We start from the raw sequence: 16,354 nt of genomic DNA, 5'->3' as shown, positions 1-16,354 counted from the left end.
TTGATTTAATAGAAAAGGATTTAAAAAATAATGTGCTATGCTCAACTCATTAAAAAAGAAATTAGAATAACTATTTACCCATACCGAGTGTAATTATCTATGCAATTCCAGTTTGTATAAATGCATGTTTTATAACTGTTTATTTTCTAGATGCCTGTAAAATAAATGACGTGTGATACTACCCTTTAAGCAGCTTCCAGAAAACTCACCAATCTTAACTGCTCTCCATGCCAGCTTCAGAATTAACTTAATAATAATAAAAGAGCTCAGTAAGTTTGATGAAACACAGAAAACTTTTCCTTTACAACAGCAACAACAACATCATTCTAGGCCAGCATTCCCACTGCTTTCGCTAAGAGTTTAACATGGTGCAAAAACACTTAGGAACTGCCACTCAGTATAGCTGCCTCTTAGAAGAAACAGGGAAAAACAAAACAACAGTAAACCTGTTGTTTGTTAAGCCACAGCATCAGATTATAGGAAGCTTCTTAATGTTTAAAATGTCACTATGATAGGGTATGAAGAAACATGTATTAAAATAAAAAGATAAAATAACTATAAAACATCAAGGTAGTCACCTATGCTTTAGTTTTTTATTTCTTTTGAATGATAATAAGGCCTACCCCATAAAGTCTTACAAATAATTGAGTGGGGTCTTAGATTAAAAAAAAAAATCTTTGCACAAAGTTAACAAATAACACGGGATGGAGAGATGGCTCAGTGGTTAAGCGAGCTTCCTGCTCTTCCAGAGGACAGAGGTTTGATTCCCAGCATCCCTATGAAGCTGCTCAATACTCCTGCAACTCCAGCTCCAGGGAATCCAACACCCTCTTTTGGCATCGTCAGACACCTGCACACATGTGCCACATAGACACACATAATAAAAATCGGTAAATCTTTTTTTTTTTTAAAACAAAGATAGCAAATAACAAAATTTGGAAATTGTCAGTGTGGATTCCAAGCACACAGGATAGTAGAATCTAAAAGGTGTTGAAGTAAAGATTACAGAGCATTTTTTTCTCCCCCTTTATTTACGGTAAGCTATGTTCTCATTTGAAAACCATGAGGAGAGCAACAATACCAACCAACCAGAGCTCCCCAGGGTCTAAACCACCAGTCTAGGAGCACATAGGGAGGGACCCATGGCTCCAGCTGTATATGTAGGGGAGGATGGCCTTGTTGGCATAGGTGGGAGAGGAGATCCTTGGTCCCATGAAGGCTGAATGCCGAGTGTGGGGGAATTCGAGGGTGGGGAGGTGGGAGTAAGGGGGTAGGTGGGGGCACATCCTCATAGAAGCAGGAGGAGGGGGGATGAGATAGGGGGTTCCTGGGCAGGGTGCAAGGATGGGGTAAGGGAATAATATCTGAAATGTAAATAAAATATCCAATAAAAAATAAAATAAAATGAATAAACTACATGAAAAAAATAAAAAAGAAAACCCTAATTACGGTGGATGTAGTATGCAGAAACATGCGTACATCCAGAAAAACAATCCAACTTGATCTTCCATAATGGATTCAAGCCCCACAGAGAAATGGCTTAGGGAAGAAACATTTTCTAGCCACCTAGCAGCATTGGACCTGTTGTTTCTGAAACAGTGACAAATTTAACTTTAAACATGACTATTCTTGGGTCTAGCAGAGGCTGATTGTGAAAAGCTTATAAACTCCAGAGTTTCCCAGACACAGAGCCTTTTCTGCCATCCTGCTCCAGGAAAAAAAAAAATGGATTCTGCATTTTACCCTTGTCATCTAGTTGGTCACTTCTTAGTGTATTTAATTGGTACAACTGAGGTCATATGACTGAGTCTTAATTCCAGAAGAAGCAATAGAGTAAAATATGAACAAGTGAGATGGTTCAGTGGGTAATGGTGCTTGCTACCAAGTTTGACAGTCTTCCATTCCTGAAACCTACATAGGGAAAGACAGAACTGACTCCCAAAGATTTTTCTTTGGCTGCCACACATGTCAAGATACACACACACACAAATAAAATCTATGAAACTATCATAAATAGCATATTATGAGCTTATCTAGAATACACAAAGCTGTGAGTTTAGTCCAATTCCTAGCACCTCATAAAACCATGGGTAGTCGCATTTGCCTGTAATCACTTCTGCTGCTCAGGAGGTGGCAGCAGAAAGATCAATAAAACAAGGTCATACTAGGACAACCTTATCTACACAGAGGAAAATAATAATTCATGTTCATCCTTGACTACATAGCGAGTTTGAGGCCAGTCTAGGACATGGAAGACTTGCCTCCAAAAAAATAACAAAAACAAAATCAAGAAAACAAACAAACAAACAAACAAAACAAAACAAAACAAAACAAAAGAATTATAGGTTTTCCCTGTATAGGTGAACTAAAAAACAAATCTCTAAAGTTAGTAAGTGTGTTTAGCACTTACTAAAATATAGGGAGAAAACAACTGCTGTGTCAAGTGTTCACTGTTTTTCTACAATAAGTAGGACCATGATAGAAGGTGCAGTCAAGCACAGTCATTCTCATCTACAGGCATATTGACTTTTAACTCAAAATAGCTGCTTCCCAATGTACCTATTGACCTAGAGCACTCTTGGAAGTGTGCACCTAGAGACACACTATACATAGAATAGAAATAGTTGAGGAAATCTGCCAGTAGTAAGGCTGAGGTAAAGGGAAACAAGAACGGAAAACACTGGAAATTTTCCTCTGCGGATCTGACTCATCCTCACTATTACAGATACAGCATGCTCCATTGTTTCCAGCTAGACTGCCATTGCCCAATGCTCTGTTTCTGCACAAAGCTACACCTGCAGAATCACACTTTAAGAGCAAACTGGAGTGGTGCAGAGAGGTCAGATACAAAAGCACTTCTCACAAGTGTGCAGCTGTGTGTGCCTCAGAGCCAAATATGGGCAGAAAAACTCAGACTACCAGATGGGCTCTGGGCTCTGGCCATAATCAGTAGGGGTGTGTGTGTGTGTGTGTGTGTGTGTGTGTGTGTGTGTGTGTGTGTGACAGCAAAGACATACGTAATGAATCTGGGTGATCAACATACATTTTCACAATGATTACAACAACTTCAGAAGATGGTGAAAAAGCAAGTCCCAAAGCTGAAAGTGGGAAAACTCAGACAACAGCCTCCAGAAATGCACAAGGTGAACCTGTTAACAGGTAGCAGGGTTCAGTCAACCCTTGAGATGAGCTTAGATGGCAGGACTCCAAACTTTTATTCTGAAAGCAAATTGTGAAGATAATGTCTGATCTCGGAAAGGCATAAAACATCCATTGTTACAGTAAATATACAGAGAAAAATGGACTGATATCCCACTTATACCTGTAAGTACAAGCTTACAACCAGGAGTAAAAAAAGTTAATAAGTATTTTAAAATAGCAGGCATAAACTAGGAATGTCTGGGGGAAGTTGATATGCTTGAGGGAACAATCATATGTTACCTAGAAAATCCACAGTGAGCAGTCATTCACACAGACTTCAAAGAAAATATGATTTGGTAAAGATCATTTTTCCTTTCTTTGAATTTACAATAAGAAGATAGGATTTAAAGATCAGATGCACCACTTTATATGCATATACACATACACATACACATACACATACACATACACATACACATACACATACACATACACATACACATACATTCCCCTTTTTTACTCATTAGTCAGCCAGGGACTACCATCATACTTTTCCAGAAATGATAACAGGCACTAAAACTCTCAATGCAAATTACTGAATAAAATGCAAGGCTAAGTCATTAAATGCTCCTCAGCAGTGGGGTCAGCAGCATGGTGGAAGATAGTTTTGATTACGAGCTCCAGTTTCAATTAAGGGCAAGGTTGCTACCGATGTCCATGGGATTTCTACATGTTGTGTCTATGAGGGCAAAGGCAGAGTGTGTGGCTTTGGCTCAGTAGTTTTTGAGATATAAAAAGAGAAAAATGGAAATCACATGTTCATCACCAGCTGATTATGATATCATGCAAGAGATCTCTTGTCATTTAAAGACTTTCTTTATCAGAATGTTTATAACAGACACATCCCCTGGTCCCCCGTGTAATCAAAGAAGGAACTGTTTGCAGTTCCCAAATGCTGCCATCTCAGGTTCAAACAGGAAGTTTAATCTGGGTCTCAGTTTTATGGGTTGCAATGCTGTATTTAAAACTTGAGCAGACTTTTATTTCAGACCTGTGAAAAGACTTGCTCAGCAGCTTGGCACTCCACTTTGCCAATCATGCATGCTTTTGCAGAGGTTTCAAATATTGATGGGGAATGATAACTCAGGGTCAGCAAGCCATTATTGTTAGGATGTTCAGTAGAACAACTTCAAATGAATTGCTTTTAGAAAGAAGAGGGAAGTAGAATGTAGATTCAATGTTTCACCATGTAGTTTTATACGATCATGTGTACACTGCTTGTGACTTTCCATGGCCCACTTTCCCACACATATACATAGCTTCTGTCAAACTTAATACTGGTGTAAATTTGGACAATTAGAAATGCAATATTAACCAGTCTTTGGAGGCCCAGTGCTCCCACCCAGCTGAATCTAGTTCAGGGGTTCCTCCCTCCATCCTGAGCTTCAGGCAGAGGCTGGGGTGGGAGCAATAAAGCACAACTATGTACATAGTGTAGAAATGCTAACAGCTGGGAAAGGGAGGGACAGCTATTTAAGTCAGCATGTTCCTCTGTGGACTGGCCTGCACCTTCCATGTGGTGTCTACACCTTACCGAGCACAGACAGCTCAGGGGGAGGGTCAGCTCCTCTAGGGGTGGGCTTTCAGACTCAGCTCCGTGTAAATTCTCCAGTGACCTGCTCCTCCAAGTTTCTCTTCTCTGTGAAGGTGAAGGATCAGTACAGCTGTGTGTTTTTTTTTTTTAAACCACCTCACCTCCACCCTGTAGCCCACACCCAGCTTGGGGAGGCTCTTGCATCTACTGGCAAAGCACCTGGGCCTGCAAGCAGGGTGCTGGCCTGTTGCATCTCCTGTCTGTGCAATCTATTAAAGGACTCCTTCTTGGGGAAAAAAGAGAAATACAGTATTCAAGTGGGAGGTCAGCTAGGCCTGAAGTTAATGAGCATAGGGTTCTTAGGCATACAGAATTTGATGCTGCACTAGAGGAACAGAGAGATATAAGGAGAACAAAGTTAAGAAAGTTCTTAGACCCTGAAGTAATTTAAACCTGCCCAATAGTTCATGGCCTCCTTACCCCTTTCCTTGTTAGTAATTAATCACTATTCTGCACACTATAGATTTTACATATGTTGTCCTATGGTTAGGCATGAAGACCGATTGTATCTGCTTTATAAGTATCTGCAGTTTCAGTGTGCAGAATACTTAAATGGAAAGTAAGAGATACTTGATGGTGTTCATTCAGTAGAAGAATAATAAAAGACTACTTCTCCTTAGAAACCATTCATTCCAGTTCACCAGTAGTTAGAAAAGTAATCCAGAGTGTTATGTCTCCTTGTGAATAGATGAAGAGTTGAAATAAAGTAAGGAAGCAAGCAAGCAAGCAAGCAAGAAAGAAAGAAAGAAAGAAAGAAAGAAAGAAACAAGAAAGCAAGAGAAAAAACACAGGATCTTAAGGAAAGTACAGGCAGAGTGAAAGCGGGGTGTGTGGCTAAGGAAAAATGAAGACAATGTTAGTTAACTGGAATTTTGGAATGAAAAAGAAAAATCCGGGGCTGGAGAGATAGCTCAGTGGTTAAGAGCACTGACTGTTCTTCCCAAGGTCCTGAGTTCAATTCCTGGCAACCACATGGTGGCTCATAGCCATCTGTAATGGATGCCCTTCTTCTGGTATGTGTGAAGACAGCTACTGTGTGCTCATATACATAAAATAAATAAATCTTAAAAAAAAAAGAAAAGAAAAAGAAAAATCCAGGCTAACATTCAGAAGACTACAGATGTTAAAATTCCCTGTGTTTATCAAAAACTAAGAAAAAAACATGATAGGAAATGGCTAATTAAGGATGAAAAGAGCTAGAGAAGTTCAGGAGAAGATGAAACCATTAAAAAAAAGCAACACTAAGAACTGAGCAAAACAACTTTCTAAACACAAGAGAATCTCAGTGAGCTGTGGTGGACCAGAGGGAGGCCAGGTGCTGAGTGTGTCCAGAAATTACTCTAACCAAGACTGCTTCAAGTGGGACCCCAGCAGTGGGACCCCAGCAGTGGGACCACCAGCTCTTTTTCCTTTCCATCATCTTGTGAGTCGTGCAGTAGCTTAATCCTGCTGGATTTACACTTCTGGGATATTCTCAAATAAACTTTTTCTTTTCAATCCCTAGAGCCATTAATCTTGAGCACGGTCATTTTCCCATAGGAATCCAGTAATGTTTAAATTAAAGAAAACATATTTAATGAAACATTTTATTCCTTCCAGTTATTTGAAAATACATAGCTATGTTTAAATTATACAGTAAATTATCATATCTATAGTCACATACTATGTAACAGAACACCCACAGCCCACTTTAAATGATGGTCATTCAAGGAATTTCCCCCAAAATTCTCTGGAGCTACGTACAAATGTCTACAATGAAGTCTACTGATGACCTCTGTAAGTAAAGAGATAATACCTGTCTTATGCACGTTTGAATTCCAAACAAATAGAAAATCCGTGGGCTTCACAGATATCGAAATATTTGTCTTACACAAATTAAAAAGAGTAGAACAGCTATGACAACAAAATTATATTGATTGTAATCTAAATAATCTAAATACGATATTTAAGTTCACACAGAAAATCTCAGAAACAACAAAATAAGGTGATGAATATGCTGATTACCCCATTTGGATTATTATCCAATTAGTAAATGAATCAAGGTACACTGCATGACATAAATTTGTACAAGCATTATATGTCAATTAAAAGTAAATTGAACTAAATAAATTTACCATATAAGTTATTTCCTGCTAATACTGAGATTTAATAAATAAACCAAAAATGGAACTGAAAGTGAGAGTAGTAAAGAAAACTTGTACTAACAAGTCAGAGTAATGCAAGGCACAATTCTATATGCAATGCTGTTTGTACTCAAAGGTTCCTAGGTCCTGTTTCTTGCATAGGCTCCTACTTCCTGGTACTTTCCATTCCTGGTCTCCCTGGAGAACCAGAAATACCAAGCTAGGCTATGCTCTCCACATTTGTAGTATTCTATCTCTTGCCCTGCTATCTTAGTATTCCCAGTATGGTGGTTCTATATTATTGTCATCTCTTCACTCATATGACAAAGCGAAATTCCTGACAGGTAGGTGCATGCATTTAACAGTCATAGTGTGAAGAGTAAGACAGTGACACCGAATGAGACATCTATTTCTTTCATATATTTTCGAATATTCATGAATAAATATATATTTAATACACATAATTTTCTATGAAATTATATAATGTTGTAAGGACTGAGTGCAAGAATGTTTATAAAACATGCTGGCATAAATTGAGCTCGAAAATGTTGTGCACAATTATAAATTATGATCAATGTGGCCACATACAAGTCATTTAGCTTATTTAGTCATAGTCATCTTAAGTTGTAAATAATAATTTCTGCCACTTATTACCTTACTATGAGACAGAGCACAAAGCAATTTGCTAGCTCTAAATCACTGGGCAGAAACATTATTAACAGCATAATAATGATAATGGTTATGTGTTGGGTTCTTTGTGAATCTTACTCTATTAAGCTTATTATTTAATGTAGCATTACCTTGGCTGATGTTTCAAACCATCCTACGAAGCCATGCTCCTTGCAGAACTGGTCCATCTTGAGTCCATTGTTCACAAGCACATCCTTCCCTTGGTCACATTTGTTGGCCAACAAAACCACTGACACTGGCTTACCATTAGGGAGAGTTAACTTTGAGTCCAAATCATTTTTCCACTTTGCCACAGCTTCAAACGTGGCTGGTCTGGTAACATCAAAAACAATAAAAGCCCCCATAGCTTCTCGGTAATAGACTCTTGTCATGTTTCCAAATCTTTCTTGACCTGTCAGCAAAAAGAGACAGAATTCACTAAGTTACTAAAGCTGGAATCAGAATTGTACACTACACTGCAGCTTCATATGCTCCCCCAAATGAGCAGGTGATGAAATAGACAGTTTTAATGATAATATTTGAAGAGTAAATAAATATACATTTATGTAGCTATGTTGTTTAATATTTACAACCAGGCAGGAAACTTTCATTTTTAAAAAATGGGATTATGATAATTGAAGCTGTAAGATGGCTAAGCAGTTGTAGGATCTTGCCATTTATCCTAGTGACATGAATTCAAACCCTTGAACCACAGGGTTAAAGGAGAAAACTGACTAGTTTAACTTGTCTTCTGAACTACACAAATGTGCTTTACTATGTTTGTGTCTATGTTTGTGTGTACACCTAAATGGACACAATATAGGTAACTAAATGTGAAAGGAGTACGAAGTATTTATTATAACTCTGCTTATATAGTACCTCACTAAGTGCATGTGGATATATACATTAAATTAATTAAAGCCGAATAAAATTTAAAATTCAATCTGTAAGTCATGGCAGTTAGCTACATTTCAAATGTTAAATAACTACATGTGGCCTTCTTTGGAATTCAAGGTAAGATGCCATATTAGGAGCTGTGTCTGTGAGACTGGATGAACAAAATATTGACGCTAAAAAATAGAGCCTATTCTAATAAAAGAAAGAGCAAAACAGAAATAATTCCTGGTATGGTTTTGCTCACAAAGCAACAACCAAGCCAGCATGGCAGCCTAAGCACACTGCTGCCTGCACCCTAGAAAATTCAGCTGTAGCTGCCTGGGAAACAGATTCCCAGAAAACCAACAATGTAAGACGAAGTTTCAGAAACCCAAACCAGATGTGGGAGAGCATAGCCAGCTTCAGAGGTCAAAGTATGGCACAGCTGTTTGAAGCTGAGAGGAATTCCAAAGTCACACACCTGCTCCTGTCCATTACTTGGGTGAGCAACAGTACTCACGAAGAAATTTGAAGCAGAATTTACTACGGTATGCAGAAGAGTACAAGGCTTCAAGCAGAATAGCCTGAAACATGAATCTGAAAACTTCTGAATGATCCTCAACATACATCTGTGCCACTGCCTAGACATGCTACAGGGTGGGGTATGATATTCAGATAGACTCCATAAAAAGTAAACGTGGCCAATTAGGTCTTCCAAACTCTTTCTCAGAGTCAGTCACAGAAAATTTTGACAAAATGAATGATCCTCAAAACACCAGAGACTAAGTTGCAATTTGACAGAAAGTGTCAGACTGGGAATTTTGGAAGAAAGTGGACTTCAGCGATATAAATTTTTCACACTTGCAAGAACAAACATAGCTTGTTTGAATTATTGACCCTATTATGAATTATTATTGACACTATAAATCTCCCTTACCTACCTATGAAGACTGGTTCAAAAGTTAAGACAAGGTGAAGAACAGATCTTCCTAAATACAGTCATAATGCCTTCTTCTGTTGCATTTTACAGCTATTATAACTATTATTATCATTATTTATATCAAGTGTTATGTTATAGTGTTTTAACCTATATCTCAGTTAAAAGAAAACCTTTATCCTGCTCCTTTTTCTCTATATCTACTCAAAAATATTTTCTCTAGTAATTCTCAGAACTCTTTTTTGCATAATTTCTTCCTTAATATTATTCTAACTTTTTCTCCTCCAGATTGTCTCCTCATCTGACTCTGAAATACTGATACCCTTACCTCTAAAGGCACTACAAAATATAGTCCCTTAACCAGTACCCTAAAGGCACTGTTCTGAACTCTATCAGGACATAAGCAAGAGAACAAATTATCTTCTACTGAATGTTAAGATTAAGATTGCTGATAATCTGCCACTATGATATACTACAAAATAAACAGCGTTATAGAACATTAAAACCTAATTAAAGATATATCACCAAAGACCTAAGATAAAAAAATAGAATAAAGATAAAAACAATGGAAAGAATAAAAAAAAAAGAAAAATGAGAAATACCTCTATTTTAACAGAAGATGAAATACAAATGTAGCAAACAATTCACTATATTTCCACAAGTTCTCAACTCCTAGTACTGGAAACCAAAGATAATGAGCTGTATGAAATGCTAGAAGAGCTCAGAGTCCTACTTTTAAAAAGGACCAGTGACTACAAAGAGAGCTCAAATAAGCAGACAAATGAAGTAAGAAACCCAGTACCAAGACAAGGAAGGTACTAAAGTGCCTAAAACAGTAACTTGGAGAAGAAATTTAAATATCAGGTGTCCAGAGGATAATTTCAGTAAGGATTTTGAAACTACAAAAAGGGAACCAAATAGAAATTTTGGAAATGAAAGAATAAATCTTGATTGATTTATTTGATTTTAAAGAACAGCAGAAGCATGTACAACAGAGAAGCCTAAGCAGAAGACATAATTTCAGGAACAAGGGTGGAAATTGGGGAAATATTAAGACAAGTAAAGATGAAATTAATGAATGTGAAAAAACCTCATAGGAACAATGGGATATGTTCAAGATATAGAATCTAAGAATCTGTGAGGTAGAAAATGGATCCAGTAAAGCCTAAAGGAATAGAAAATGTATTCAATAAAATTAATAGAATTTTTTCTATAACTAGAGAGACATACAAATGCAAGAGGCTTTTTTTTTTTAAATACACCTTATGGTCCATGTTTTATTGACAAGAAAAATATTTGAAGGGTTAGCTTCAAGGCACTGTGTTCACAAATAAAGATTTAAACTCTAGGGTTAAAATTCAGAATGGTCTGACTTCAATGCTTTCGCTTCTAAAAGCCACACTAAACCATAATACATAAAAAATAGATTTATGAATACACACTTTATCAAGACAGATTTCTGATTTTTAAATAATTATGTTTAATTTTTTATGTTTTATTTTTTATTTTAAGTATATGAGTATTTTGCATGAATATACAGACATGAAACACTTATGTTCATTGCCCACAGAAGCCAGAAAAGAATATAAAATACCATGTAACTGACTTAAGGAACATTTTATGCCACCATATGGACAGTATAAATTGAACTTTGGTCCTGAATCACTGATCTATCAATCCAGCCCCACAATAAAATCATTTTAGAGGTTGTTTTAGAAATACCCACAGATCCTGGGTAATCTAAATTTTCTACTCTTATGTATGGATTTTTCTATGGCTTGACTTTTTTTTATTTATTTATTAGATATTTTATTTACACTTCAGATGCCATCCCCTTTCCCCATTCCCCTCCCCTTAGAAAACCCCTATCCCATCGACTGATTATATCTGCCTAGTCAGAGTAATCAGCCCTTAATAATTCTGCAGCACTAAGATCTGTCAGATGATCATGGGCCAGAAGGCAGAAGAACAGATGCTCCAACGTTTTGAAGTAGAGCGAGTGTCCAGGTGTTCAGAGGTCTCTATAAATTGGCTAAGTTTTAGAAGCTATGCTTTGTGCTTCCCACAATTATAGTTAACTCAGTCATTCTGGATTTCTGACGGGGTTGAAAACTTATAGCTATTTACCTTGAGAGAAAAGATTTGAGTGGATGGTCTTTAGCTGACATTCATTCTAAAGCCAGGTTCAGAACTAAATGTTTTAGTTAGGATAGATGACAAAGGTGCTGGTTAGTCAACAAAGGGATGGACTGGGTATTAGGACTATCTTGTACCTCACTGGTACAAATTGGCATAATTATGCTCTAATTGTATTTTGAGAGAAAAGTTTCATTTTAATAGGAAGGGTGATGTGTAGGAGGAGCTAAGGTAGGAGGAGTACTGAGAGGAAGAAAAGGAGTAAGAAGAGGAGAAGAAGAAAGAGAGGAGAAGCTAGGTGATGAAAGAGAGAAAGAGGGGGGAGACAGGGAGGCAGATATTCATGTATCTCCACCAGTCAAAGATTTGTTATATCTAGGTTGGTTAGTGGGTTACACCTCTGATTGAACAATTCCAAACTTATAAAGCCTATGATTAACAATTTTTTTTTTAAAAAATGTATAAATGCAGGAGGCTTTTAAAATTCCCAAATACTCATGACTAAAGAAGAATCCACCACAACATATTAAAATGCCAAAGGTACAAACAAACAAAATAACATCAAAAGCTTTAAGTTAAAAATATCAAATTATTACATAGATGAGTATTATCAGAATACCATCAGTTTTCAAATCAACAATCTTAAAATCCAGTGTGAAGTTCCAAGCTCTGTATATTTTAATTACACAGAAATTCATTGAGACACACAGCTTTTAGGTCTGACTAATCTCAGAGGGTATTGTTTTTTATTTGTAAGTGCTTTACAATAATGTTTGAATTACTAAGAGCAAGAGCCATATTAGCATCAAATGCTATGCTTTAATCCCTCAAAGAAAAAAGAAATTATCAAAGATACCATACACAGAAAGTTGTCTCTTAAAATTGACATAAAATTTAAGAACATCTTATAATAAACAAAAAAATAAGGCAATTATGACAATCAGGCCAACATTGCAAAAGATATTAAAATGGGAAACTACACAGTGAAAGAAGAAAAACAAACTCATCAGTGAACACACAAGAAATAATACAATTTATTTCAGGGTTTGATAAAAGATTGAGAATTGGTAAGGGATTGATCATATTCAACACTGGAAATCAAAAATCCCCAAAATGAACAGGAAAAAGAAGAAGCAATAACCAAAAAAATAAATAAATAAGTCATGGGAAAATCAAATACCTCTCAGTAACAATCGAAAATGCAAAGACAACTCATCTACTGAAAAAAGCAGACTAATAGATTAAAAACAACATTCAACTAATAAGCACTAATAAAATCCATTACTTTATGTACTATTTGTTTTTAAAAATTGCTAATTTAAAAAATACCCACATATATCTAATGACTGCCACATTATATGATGTCAATACAGAATATTTAAACAAACACAGGTCATTGTATTGATCTCTGAACACTTGGTACAAAATGATGTTGTTATGCAAATCCTTACTCTCCAGAGTTTATATTCTAATGGAAAGACAGATTAACAAATAAAGTATGTAGCATGATAAAGGTACATCCAAAATATACTTCCATTAAGGGCAATAGAAGTTAGCATACTCTGTATGTTTACTCCCCCTCAATAATATGATTTACATACATGACAATTACAGAATAACTATTATCCCCACTGTTTTGTTTCTTATCATTACTGGTATCATGGAGATTAAGATCACATCCAGAGTCTCAGGAGTGCTAAGTAAGCCCTCTACCAAAGGGCTACATTTCTAGTCGTTATGCACAATATAAAATAAGAAAATTGAGACTTGGAATGTCTGTAGCCTTATCAAATTAAACAGATGGCAAGCGTGCAAAGTCAGAATCTAAACCTCAGCTGTCTGAGTCCAAAGCTATGTTTATTCACTAACATCAAGTGCTTTCAGCTTCTACACTACATGCATGTGATATCTTGACTGCAGATTTATGTTCCAGAAGCAGCCAACTCAATCCAATTTTACAGATACTCACTGGACATGTATAGAATCTGTAGCAGTCTGTGGTGTATTTCCTGACAATACAACAGTGAGCCAGTCTCTTCATTAAGTATTCTACAATCTATTAGCAGAAAAACATCTCTGATACTACAGAAAGCCATTTTCTGTTAAAGAATAAGGATTGGTTTGGCAATTTGTTGCAGTCAGCTGGAATCAGTTTGACTCTGAAAATCTTCCAAATGAGTATTGGCAAATTTCTTAGACTTTCTCAATTAAGCCTTCCTCATCTGGAAAGTGTTTAGAAGAATAGGAGACCAGTTTTATGCAGATGGAATGCATTAACATAGACTAAGCACCCAGCAGTCAAATTTGCTTTACTATGTCAAAAATATAATAGAAATATGATGTAAGTACTAAAAATAGAATTTGGGGTCAGAGTTTAAGACAAACCACTATTACAGGTACTTCAGCAGAGATAGAGCATGAACAAAATCCTATTACCTCTCATTCTGTCTACTAATGATTGCTGGAGGCACGAACTAATGAAGGATGGATTTTTATTTCATGAGCCACAAATCTTTATTTACATGGAATTATAAAATTATATTAATCAGAATCTTTTCATAGGAAAATAAAACACTGAAAATGCAATGCATTTAGAAAAATTCATGTCAACATAACTCTATACTTTAAATAAACTTAGGACACAATGTTTTCTGCTGGTAAATTTTCATAAAAAGTAATGAATGTTTAGTAGGTTATTTTAGGTTATTTTCTCATTGGTATCACAGAAAAGACAGTTTCCGAAATATGCCTTTGGAAGGGATGGAATTTGATGGCTTTTGCCTCAGTATCTGAGCCTCTCCTCAGGAATGTGTGGGGAAGCAGCATTTCGTCAAGATCAGCACATGACAAGCCAATATTTCTTACATAGGTTGCACCATAGAAACTTAAAAATGTTTCCCATAGTAATTAAGTCAATGAAGGAGAAGGGTAAAACAGTCTTCATATGACCCACAACCCATGGATGAACTTTGCTTTTTCCCAGAAGACCTCCCCCCCCGTTTTCATTTTTTAATGCCTTAAACAAATAATGATCTCCTTTGATTCCATTCAGGGTGGAGCATGACATTTCAGGACAAATGGGGAAAATAGCCCTCTGTGTCATTCAGAACTTGGAGGGCCTCTAGGCTTGTTAAAGATGTCTTATGATCTCTCTAGAGAGCAAACCAGTTGAAGGGCAGTCATGGGTTATTCAATAATCTGCTTGTCAAGAGTTTTGCAATGTAGATGGCTCCCCAAAATGAAGATTTTACATTTAACATATTGCCGAGGATCATCTTCAGACTATGCAAAAAGCAATATATGGTCTTATATCCTGACAGGGATTGAAAAAGAATGTGAGTGAGTGAATGAATCAGAAACAAGGAGAAAGCAGTATGTTTCTAGAAAGAAAAGACCTTTGTAAATGGAGGTCACTGGGCCAACCCACTGGGAAAGTTTGTGTTTTTGACATTCCAGAAAGGGGTCACAGGAAGACCAGAGAATTTCTGGTTCTCACATCTTATCCTTCCTCCATCAGCTGACAGCCTTATTTGCTAGTTCTTGTTAAAAGTGAAAATCGTGTGATTCTCAGCAAATGCCCACTTACGGGTAGAAACCTGTACAGTCTATATCCTAAATAAATGTATTTTAAAACAAAGGTTATGATTCAAAAACTATCTCTGGCAGTGCAATACTCACTGAACACACATTTATTAGACAGCTATTTAACTCTGTGCCACTAATATGGAGGGTTTTGCCCATGAGAAGGTCCAGGAGTCATACTTGATTTTTCTACTTAAAATGACCAAGTTCACCAGGTGGGGCACCACTTACCTGTCTTAGAGCCTCTAAACATACTCTGGCAAAGTATGGATATGGATCATAACTCAGCTTCCAGCTTTGAGGGATGTGAAATTATAAGCACATTTATTTGAGGAGTCAGAAAACATGAGTCTTAATTTTATCACCTGTGATCTTTCACAAATCAAGGTAGCCTCAAACAAACGTTTCTGTCCCTACATCTCATTTTTCTGTGGTGCTAATGACATTGATAAGGGTGATAGTAGATAAGGCCTCCAAGTTGCTCTCTTTTTACGATTTAGTCAAACTTGGGCTCTGTTTTCTAATGCCCTGTAATGGTTTTCTTGGTGTCCCAAGCATAGATAAAAATATATGCAAATGTTACAGCCATAATATGTATTTCATGGTATTTTCACTTAATGATCCATGTTCTTGTTTGTCTTCTGTGGTTGTGATCAAACAGAGAGAAGCAAATCAACCTAGAGAGAAAAGTTTGGTTTATGGGTTCATCATGAAGGGAAGTCAAGACAGAAAATAAAGTCAAGGTCACTAAAGCAGAGATGACTGAGAAATATTGCTTACTGACTTGCATTAATGTTTTGTCAGCTATGTTTTCTTAAATGGTCTGGGCCCACTTGCTCCAGTACTGCCCACAGTAGGCTACGCCTGCCTCCATCAATCAGCTGTTGGGGTTCCCAGGTAACTCTAGGCTGATGTCACGCTCACAGCTAAAGTTAACTGTAACAGTCGGAACCCTAGTACTCTCACTAAGAACAACCCAGCTGTTTTATGCCTGAGTCTCCTAAACAGGTATAAAGTCTATGGCAGAAGCATAGAAGGTTATAATCTACAAAACATTCAGCACAGCATCTTGTATTCTAAATTTATCTATAGTGGTTTTGAGGTTATGTTGGAATGCGTTTTCCTAACGACTTTGCATTTTCAGTATTTTACTTGATGAAAAGTGATGTCTACCTAATTTTCTTCTGATTGATATAATTTTATGATTTACTGTAAATAAAGGTTTGAAGCTCATAA

The 16,354-nt window shown here is 36.6% G+C and overlaps 1 protein-coding gene across 2 annotated transcripts in view; it reads right to left on the bottom strand.

Annotated features, from left to right (window-relative positions):
• Positions 1 to 16,354, bottom strand: part of Rab38 (RAB38, member RAS oncogene family) — a 90,842-nt gene that overhangs the window by 57,067 nt on the left and 17,421 nt on the right. For both annotated transcript variants that reach the window (XM_076937550.1, XM_034489998.2), the window contains exon 2: positions 7,719 to 7,999. In XM_076937550.1, the coding sequence (XP_076793665.1) occupies positions 7,719 to 7,999 (281 nt within the window). The remainder of the gene's footprint in view (positions 1 to 7,718; positions 8,000 to 16,354) is intronic.

Source organism: Arvicanthis niloticus, chromosome 1, assembly GCF_011762505.2.
Source record: "Arvicanthis niloticus isolate mArvNil1 chromosome 1, mArvNil1.pat.X, whole genome shotgun sequence".
Classification (NCBI taxonomy): Eukaryota; Metazoa; Chordata; class Mammalia; order Rodentia; family Muridae; genus Arvicanthis; species Arvicanthis niloticus.
Note: the sequence above shows the minus strand (reverse complement) of the source record. Positions and strands in the feature narration are given on the sequence as shown.